This window comes from Chaetura pelagica, unplaced genomic scaffold, assembly GCF_000747805.2.
Source record: "Chaetura pelagica isolate M959 unplaced genomic scaffold, ChaPel_1.0 scaffold676, whole genome shotgun sequence".
Lineage (NCBI taxonomy): Eukaryota > Metazoa > Chordata > Aves > Apodiformes > Apodidae > Chaetura > Chaetura pelagica.
In genome coordinates, this window is record NW_009953724.1 from 973,847 (window position 1) to 983,472 (window position 9,626).

A 9,626-nucleotide genomic window follows, 5' to 3' on the forward strand; every position below is an offset into this window, starting at 1 on the left:
CTTTTGTCTTCAAACCAACAGTCATGGTAAAGACTAACTTGGCTTATTAATACCAATAGTTAATGTTTGACTAAGGCAGAGTTAAATCTCCTTTGATTTACAGAACTGTAACAATACAATGGCCGCTGAAAACACGTGATATCTTTGCTGTTAGATCAAGGAAGTCTGTTTCTCTGTGGCAGTGATATTTAGTAGGTGAACTTGATGGGAAGGTTAGCAGTGTTTAGATGTCTGTTTTTTGCTAAGCTGAATTCATGTCTTGGGTCTCTCCTGAAGGAGACGGGTGTTGGGAAGACTGTGAACAGTTTGCGGAAACACGAGCTCGTCGGAGACTACGCCAAGAACCTCGTGGCCAGGTGGAAGAAACTGGTGCCAGTGTCCCAGGAAGCAGACAGGTCAGTGAACCTCTTTGGTTATCTCGATGGGTGAAGCTTTGTTATGGTTTTGTAGGAGGAGAGATGATAAACTTCTCAGACCAAGTGAAGGCTCTGGAAAAACTCGTAACACGAGCGTGCTAACCCTGCGTGGGGTTTTTGCCTTGTTTTGGGATTTATCCCAAACCTGCCCCTGCTGGCTGCAGTGCTGGGCTGCTGAGGGCTGCATTTTGCGTGAAAGTAGAGCCCATTTTTCAAGAATCTGCAGTTTGATGAAGAGATGAACAGTAGAGGCCAGAAAAGTGCTTTCACTGAAGCAAGAGAGGCACTCTGCTTGCTTCCCATTTGGTGATGCTGCAGAGAGGAAGTCCTAGGCCCAAGCCAAGGAAGTGTCTTGCTTTGAAATAAAGCTTTTAAGTGCAGAAATCCTATGGAAACTGAGAGCTCTGCTGGCCAGCACGCTGCAGTAACAAAGCTGTGCTGAACCCTGCCATGAGATCATTCTGATGTGGGTGATAAAACCCCAGTTATTCATGAGAATGTTGGTGGCTGTGGTATCCCTGCATGGGTAACTGGGGGACGTGCTTCCCACAGGCACCACACAGCCAGGAGGGTGTGGGCTGGGAGAGGCCTCTGTACGTGTCTGTCTCTAGTGTCTCTTGCAGCAGAAATGCAGCTTCTAAATCCCTGAACGTTGCTGTGCCTGAGAGGATTAGTTGTATTGCCACAAAACTACAAGTACAACCTTCATCCTCTGTAAGAGAGGTCCCAGTCCATGTGGTCCATGGGGAGCAGCTATTTTCATTCATTTTGGGAAGTTTTAATCTAACAGTTTTCTTTCAATCCCTTCAGAAATAACCTAGATTCTGAAGACCGTAACTGCGAGAGGAGCAGCTCGAGCACAAGACACCAAGAACCCTCTCTCAGAGAGGATGAGGAACCTGACCAGGAGTATTCAGAAACCTTCCAGCCGTCTAGCAGCCAGTCCTACAGCCCAGATCATAGGGAAAAGAAGTCCAAGAGGTATCCTAGGCCTGAGAGAGCCCACGAGACTTATGGCTATAGCAGCCAGGAGGGGAAGGGCTGGGGCAGATCTTCCCCAGTGCTCTCTTCAGATCAGGAGTACTCGGACTATGGACAAGCTGTGTCACCTGAGCCAAGTGATAGCCCTCAGGATAATTACACAGACCCCTATGGCTCTGAGGAGCAGGAGGAACCGACAGTATTTCATCAGAAAGCCAGCAAAGGCCACAGCTCTCAGGAGAAGCTTGGGGAGGGCCGAGAGAGGAACCCCAGTGAGTTCTATGACAAAGGGAACACGAGTCGAAGCAAAGAGCACAAGTCTTCTCACAAGAAGCAGCGACTTGATGGCAGAGGGGAGGAGAGAACCTCTGCCTTCAGCCCAGAAAGATTGCACAAGACCTCTTTTAAAGAGCAGCTCCAGGAAGCCCCCGTGGCAGGGGGCAGAAAGGAGAAGCACAGGATGTCAGATGGCACCAAGAAGGAGAAGAACCGAGAAGGCAGCACCTCCAGAAAGGAGAAGTTGCACACGTTGCCGCACTTGGAAGAGTCTTTGGACAACCATGTTAAGAAGCAAAAGCATCGGGACTCTGAGAAAAGTAAACTGGAAAAGCCCAAGGTGAGCCTGGAGACCTCTACCGGCGAGCGGGAGAAACGGAAAGCTGAGAGTGACTCCTCAAACAGGATTAAAGAAAAGGGCATTTCTGGGAGCTTAAAGTCTTCTGAGGGGAAACGCAAAATCTCCGACGTGGACAAAAAATCTGTGGGCTTTTCCTCAAATTTTGGGGAGGGAGAAGTGGAGGATGAATTTGAACAACCTACCATGTCCTTTGAGTCATACCTCAGCTACGACCAGCCCCAGAAAAAGAAAAAGAAAGTGGTCAAAGCTTCTGTGTCAGCTGTGGAGAAAGACAGAGGGCACAGCAAACAGAACGGATCCAAAGCCAGCACCAACAGCTCCAACTCGAGCCGGAAAAGTCCAAGCCACAAGAGGATAAGTGAGAAAAAGGCAGAGAAGAATCTACCAGAGCCTCCCAAACCAAAGAGGGTAAGGTTTTGAAGGATCTGAAAGTGAACAAAGAAGGCAGGAAAAGCTGCTTTTTGTCCTTTGCTTTCTGGGGCTTATTAGTTTTCCCCTCGGAGGTGCTGGGCTGTGTTCTGCACCAGGGTGTGCTTGTGGTGTCTGGTTGGTATCCAGGTTTGTGATTCCCAGTTCCTGCTGGAACACATGGCATGTTTCACATGCCCTGAGCCACAGGCATTGCTTTGTGCTGTTAGAGTGGAACTTGGCTGGAGAAGTGGGTGAAGATGGAGGAGAAGAAGGAAACACAACAGGCAAACCACTGTTGATTAAATTGGGGAGGGTAAGAGGGAAGACCTTCAGCTAAACAGCCCTGTGAAAACATGGGGAGATGATATACTTGTTAAGCACACAGAGTATGTTTAGATGTGAGTCAGCTCAGAATCTGGCCTCATATGCAGTGCATCCCCACCTACCAGCAAGGTTCCTGTGTCTCTGAAGTATTTGGCTTTTCATAGAATACCAGGTTGGAAGGGACCTCAAGGATCATCTGGTCCAACCTCTCTAGGTACTAGTCTAGTTTATATGAGGTGGCTCAGCACCTTGTCTGTCTGAGACTTAAAACTGTCCAATGAGGGGGAATCCACCACTTCCCTTGGGAGACTATTCCAATGTCTGACTGTCCTCATGGTGAAAAATTTACCTTTTGTGTCCAATCAGAATCTCCCCAGGAGCAACTTGTGCCCATCACCCCTTGTCTTATCCACACGACTCCTTGTAAATAGGGAGTCCCCATCTTCTTGGCAGCCACCCTTGAAGTACTGGAACATGGTAATAAGGTCTCCCCTGAGCCTTCTTTTTCCAGGTTGAACAAACCCAGTTTTCTCAGCCTCTCCTCCTCTGGCAGGTCCTCCAGTCCTCTGATCATCCTCATGGCTTTTCTAAAATGGACGTTTTTAATCCATATCAGTCCTGCAGTTTTCTTAACTAAATCTGTTGGTCTCCAGAAATAGGGGAGAACTGGTGTTAGAACACAGCTTATTGTAGAAGACAGACTTTTTTTGTGAAAAAGAAGCAATATTTCTGGACATATTCCTTGCCCCACAGGTGCCAGGGCTTTGTACATAAATAGGAACTAACATGTAAAGCCTTCACTGCCTCATCTTTTTTCATCAACTTGGAAACAATTTGCTCTTCAAAAAGTGATCTTAGCAGCACTGTGAATTCCTGCTTTGCCATTCTTTCTAGTAAGTGCCTTGTACAAAAGTTTTAGGTTTCCCCTCAGTTTGTGGGGTTCCCTGAGTGATTCAGGTCCCAAATTTTGGCTTCTTTGTATTGACAACCTAGAGAGTCACAGTGTCCTGGAGCAAGCTGATCAGCACTGGGAGGCTTATTCAAAATATCAAACAAAACAGCTCAGAGCTGTTTGGCAGGATGTAACATTCTCCTGTATTCTCAGCTTACTTGCATGTACATCCTCTCCTTCCAGATAATTTTAGATGTGGTACCAACGTTACCAGACATCCCACTGCCGCCGATCCAGGCCAATTATCGCCCTCTTCCTTCAATTGAGTCCATTCCCTGCTCCCAGACAAAAAGGAAAGGTATGTTGGGCAGGAAAATAGGTTTGAAATGGGTTCCAGCTACTGTCTAAGGGAGGCAGTGGGTGCTGGCTGGGTTCAAGTCTTTCTGTTGTGGTCTGGTGTCCTGCCTCTGCTGCCCAGAGGTGTGGCTGCTTTCCCACGTGCTGTAGCAGAAATCAGGAGGATCCTTTGCTGACCCTTCTTGAGGCTTGGGCTTTGGACTTGCCATTCCTGAATTGGGTTGCAGGTCTTTTAGAGAAGACTTGATCCTTCTGGGTGATTCTAAAATGTCTCCTGTGCCATTCTTCAGGGTGGGCTCTTCTTTACTTTGCTCCCTTCTTACTCCACGTCTTCCTCTTTACAGCGGTGTCCTCACCAGCTGAAGAGAGTGAAGCAGGTTTTACAGGCCGACGGTTGAATTCCAAGATGCAGGTGTATTCAGGCTCTAAAACTGCCTACCTCCCAAAGATGATGTCTCTGTATCAACAGTGCATCAGAGTCCTCAGTAACAACATTGACTGTAAGTACCTTTCCTCATCTGTCTCACAGTCATGTTTCCTTGCACTGAAGTCTTGGTAACTTGTTTCTGTCTGGTTTGGAGCATGTGAACAGTCCATTGCCCCTTGTCACAGGGGAAACATCTCCCTGAAAACTCAGGCACTTCTTAACTTAGAGATGCTGGTGCCTGGTGACTCACTAGAGCTATTACACCTATGGTTCCCTTCCCCTTCCCCATGTTCTCTGTGGTGGTGTGCAGCACTGCTGGTTTTCTCCACTGCATTGCAGGGTGTCAAGCCCTTTCCTTGGCAAGGAAGGAGCTGAATTAATACTCTCTGTGCATCTTGCTTCTCTCTAGCAATCTATGAAGTGGGTGGTGTCCCTTTCTCAGTGCTGGAGCCAGTATTGGAGAGATGCACCCCAGAGCAGCTGTACCGCATCGAGGAGTGTAACCACGTGAGTACCACGGCCTGGGGAGGGGGGGTGATGGGTGGGAGTGATGGTCTGTCCTCATCTGCAACAGCACAGTATTAAAGAACACCTTTTATAACAAGAGGTGGCTTTTGCTAGTCCTGAGTTCCATAATTTGCCATTTGCCCATCTCTTGCTGCACGTTGTCCCCTCAGCCGTCTTGCCCTCTGCTGATCCAGTGGCACTGAGGGAGAGGGGAGTGAGGGTGTCAGGAGGGATCCCAGCACACGTGTGCATTTACTGCAGGTCCTCATTGAGGATACGGATCAACTCTGGCACAACCACTGTCTCCGAGACTTCAAGAATGAGAAGCCAGAGGAGTTTGAGTCCTGGCGGGAGATGTACCTGCGCCTGCACGACGCGCGGGAGCAGCGGCTGCTGATGCTGGCGCGGAACATCGGCTCAGCCCACGCCAACAAACCCAAAGGTGCAGCAGGACTGAGTGACCAGAGGGGAAACTGGGATATTTCTCTATGGGGAAGGTCTTCTGGAATGACTGGTTTAAATTTAGTATGATGTAAAGGTTGCTGAGCTCTCTGTTCTTTATATGGTGGCCTTTATTCCGTGGCTTGGCAGGCTCTGGGTTTCACCCAGTGCTGTGGGTGCAGACTGGATGGGGCAAGATTTTAAAGCAGGAACATGTTGGGCTGCAGAGGCACCTCCTGTTCTAGAATGGCTTCTCCATGCTGAAGCTGAAGAAAATCAGGGTCAGGGGGAAGCATTTGTGCTCTTTTGGTGAACATAATGAGAACTACTGACCTAATCAGTCTGATTTCTCCCATATTGTGACTGCAGGGTTCAGTCATGAGGGAGGAGACTATCACCAGAGCTTTGGAATGGGTGGGCTGGGAAGAGGTGGTTGGAGTTTGCTGTAATAAGACAGAGCCCTCCTTGGTAGTAAGTTGGATTTGAGCAGTGTTTCCCTCTGGCCTCCTACAGGTAGAGTGGCCAAAATGGCATTTGTGAACTCTGCAGCAAAGCCTCCTCGGGACGTACGGAGGAGACAGGAGAAGTTTGGAACTGGAGGACCTCTTCTGCCAGAGAAGACCAAGTAAGTGTTGCTCAGTAGCCCTTGCTGTTCAGGGCTACCCTTCCTGTGAGCCCCTGCCCTGAAGCTCTGGGCTTTGGCAGGATAAGGTCACTGTGTGCCTGGGAGGTCCTTTTGCAGTGACACTTGTCACTGTAACGGCCTCTTTGTGGCTGGAAATTGTGGAGGTCCTGGTCACTGCTGCTGCTGACAAGTGTGGTTTGTGTCTGGAGAACTGCATCAAACCACAGTGACTCCTGTCCTGAAAGGTCTGTCCTGTCCCTGTTTCAGGATAAAACCAGTCCTGTACACATCCAGCAAAAGCCACCCTCGTGTGAGTGAGGAGCAGTCCTACGATGGGCCCAGCACCAGCAGTGCCCATTCTGTCCCGTCTTCAGGTAGCACCTTCTCCTCCTATGACCCCAGGAAACCACCAGTGAAGAGTAAGTACAAACCACAGAACATCCCTGTGGTCTCCTACAGCTCTTCCTTTGCAAATACACCAATCTGCTGCTTCTGCTGTAAGAGAAATCCAGGCTGTGCAGGAAGGTTGATGCTGGTGGCCTCTCTCCCTAGGGATTGGGTTCAGACTCCTCCTTCCAAACACTTACCCCTCCCTTGCATCTTTGCTGCAGCTTTGAATTGCTCTCTGCTCTCCCACTCTGTGACTGCTGCTTTAATATGTGGGTTGGTTTGGGTTTCTTTTTTGTTTTGTTTAGTTTGATTTGTGGTTTTCTTTCTCCTTTGTTGCAGAAATTGCACCCATGATGGCAAAGACTATCAAAGCTTTTAAAAACAGGTTCTCTCGGAGATAAGTTTGCAGTGCAGATCTGGGACTTTCCCTCTTGTGGGGAAGTGGCACTGAAGGGGGAGAAGGTCCCCAAACAGCCCTTTTCTTTGAACTCTTTGGAGGCTGCAGCTGCTGGGAGAAGCTTCGATCTGCACAAGACAACAGCACAGTATTTTATCTTTTATTCTGGTCCCTTTCTCAGTGTCAAGCCCTGCCCTGTCTTCTCCCTGCCCCTAACATCCTGTTTTTAGCTTTGTCATCCAACAAAAGAAGGATGTACAGAGTGTCCCAACACAAGAAAATGTGAAGTCTTGGCACCTGCTGAGAGTGGAAGATCCAGAGACTTATTTACTATTTAACCTCTTAATAAATTATAAAATGGTTTTAATTAATATTTTACCCCTTTATCCTGCTGGTATTATTTATGTCACTCCCAGTAGTCTCTGCCCTCCTAATCCAGTACAGGGGCCAGGCTCTGTGCCTGGAGCTGGCAGGAATCCATTTGTCCAAGTGGATATTGGCTGTCATGGGAGACTTTCCTCATCATCTGGTACCTGCTGGGCACAAAGTCCCACCTGGACTCTCTGGGACAGTGGGACTGGTGGCCCATCTGCTCGTGGATCCTTTGGCAAGCACACCAAGTCCCAAAGCTTTGCTCTCTGCTCCTGTATGTTAATAAAATTGTAGCTCTCTGCCTTCTCTCTCTGCTGTTCCTCTAGATCTGGTACAGATGCTTACAAGGCTGTGCAGGGATGCCAGGGGCCACTGGGGACTTTTTCCTCTGCTGCTCTTGTCTTCTGGCTACTGGGAATAAAACTACAAGGGCTTTGGGGAGAAATTTTACTGTGCATCAAGTCAGATTTTAACTTTTTGAGAGAGAGAGAGGATTTTTGCCTCTGGAATTGCAACCAGTTTTTAAATACCAGTGAAGGCATTAGTTTGCCTTTTTTTAGTGGAAAGAAGGAATACTTTGATCTTGTTTTCTGTGTGGAACTAGGAAGGGTTTATTTCCAGTTTGGAAGCTGGTACTTTAAATCCTGTCTTTTCCCTGTATTTTTTGCTCTGCCCCTTCTTTGGAAAAAACAAGGATTTTAGTCATTGAACCTGAAACCACTTGACTGGGGTTAGAGGGAAGTGAATAATGGAATGTGGTTTCTTTTTAATATGTGTGTGCTTCATAGCAGGAGTTTTAAAAGCTTGGTTGTACCTGGTGTCTGAGGAACTGGAGCTCTGGAAGGAAAGGGGGGGTAATGTGACCTGGTGGACCCAGCTGGTGGGTTTGGTGGAGGTGTGAGGAGGAGCTCTGGAGCACAGCTCCTCAGGGGAGCTGCACGAAGGGTGTGATTTGAGTGGACTTGCTGAGGCCACAACAGAAAGGGGAGCTGGACTCAACCAGGCACTTTCTGCTGAATGTGAAGCTTTATTGAGGTGAATGTTCCTGCCTGAGGGTTTTATCTGCCTCTAAAGTGAACCTACCCAGAGGTGCAGGCAGAGGATGGAGTTGGTCAGACCCAGGTCAAGTGGTGAGGGAGCTGGCCTCTGTCAGCACTGACTGGATCAGAAGGGGATTCTCCTGTTCCAAGCCATATTTGCTGCCTTAGGACTTTGCTCTCTGTGTGGAAAATGTGCTGGTAGTGGTGGCAGCTTTTGTGAAGCTCTGCTGCTGGCTTTCTGTGGTTGCCCAGTCCCAGACTGGTGGAGCTGTCTGTTTGCACTTACTGGAGGAAAACTGGCTGGGAAGAGTCCTCCTGGAGGGTTCTAGGAAAATCCCTCGGTGTGTCTGGTTTCCATTGATTTGTTTTCTTCCTTTCTCCTTGTTCTTTCTTTAGAACCATTCTGAACACCTGTCTTGTTTATTTAGTCTGTTCTTCTTTTGAAGGTCTTGGGAAAATGTTCTCAGACTCTCACGTGCTGTAAGTTTGTTACAGTCCCAGATGCTTTCCTGTTCCCCTGCAGCATTTCAGTGTGTTGTGCTGTAAATGAATGGCTCCTTACTCCTGCATTTTTTTGCTGTATTTAATTTTGCTGTATTTTTAATTAGATAACAATATATTATCTTCTGCTGACTGTTGTGCTACCTTTTATTTCTCCTCTGTACTTGGGGTAGGGGCAGAGGGGAGGGAAGTGATGAGGCCCCAGTGGATCTGGGTGAGGCCCAAGAACAAGCATCTTGGGCACTAAACTGCCATTTTAATTAATCCTACAGCTCAATACTCAGCTGTGGGTATTGCCCAAAGCTGGACAGAGGAGGGCAGCTTCCACGAGATGCAAACTAAGGGAAGTCTGAGGTAAAAGTGCCCGGGGTGTGACACTTGTGCAATGTTTCTGTGCAACACTACAGTGAAGGAGCTGAGCAGAGCTGCCTCTTCCCCTGGTGCTGCCCCGCTGGTGGTGGGATGAGTGACACGGGCAGCAGGGGGAGTGACCTGGACTTGCGTTTGTATTTGGGTCCCTAACTGTGTATATACAATTTTCTATGTTCCCTTTTTTTTTTTTCTTTTGGTGGTAACTGATACGAATATTTTAATTAGATAAGTTATATGAAAAGAGGAAAGTCATGTCTCAATAAAAGCCAAACACTGGAAAACGTCTGCCCGTTGTATCTGTTGTGTCAGCAGCGAAACCGGGTCCCCGTGTCCGGGGGAGCCCCTGCCCGGGCTCTCAGGGGGGCCGGGGCTGCCCCCATTGCCCTGCTTGGCCCAAACGCCCCAGGGCTGAGCGCCCGGAGCTCCCGCTGGCGCTGCGGGGGTTCATCCCAACACCCCTGCCCGGGGCCGGGATGGGGGTCCCGCTCACCGGAGGGAGCACGTGGAGGGAGCGGCGGTGGGCGGGGCCACGGGAG

General features: G+C 48.8%; 1 protein-coding gene across 1 annotated transcript in view; it reads left to right on the forward strand.

Annotated features, from left to right (window-relative positions):
• The window catches only part of TCEB3 (transcription elongation factor B (SIII), polypeptide 3 (110kDa, elongin A)), an 8,579-nt gene extending 1,577 nt beyond the window's left edge, over nucleotides 1-7,002 (forward strand). The window contains exons 3-11 of the mRNA XM_010000630.1: nucleotides 277-395; nucleotides 1,227-2,442; nucleotides 3,905-4,019; nucleotides 4,363-4,518; nucleotides 4,855-4,952; nucleotides 5,214-5,394; nucleotides 5,907-6,018; nucleotides 6,286-6,437; nucleotides 6,748-7,002. Coding sequence (XP_009998932.1) covers nucleotides 277-395; nucleotides 1,227-2,442; nucleotides 3,905-4,019; nucleotides 4,363-4,518; nucleotides 4,855-4,952; nucleotides 5,214-5,394; nucleotides 5,907-6,018; nucleotides 6,286-6,437; nucleotides 6,748-6,809 — 2,211 coding nt within the window. The 3' untranslated portion in view covers nucleotides 6,810-7,002. The remainder of the gene's footprint in view (nucleotides 1-276; nucleotides 396-1,226; nucleotides 2,443-3,904; nucleotides 4,020-4,362; nucleotides 4,519-4,854; nucleotides 4,953-5,213; nucleotides 5,395-5,906; nucleotides 6,019-6,285; nucleotides 6,438-6,747) is intronic.
• The last annotated feature ends 2,624 nt before the right edge of the window (nucleotides 7,003-9,626 follow it).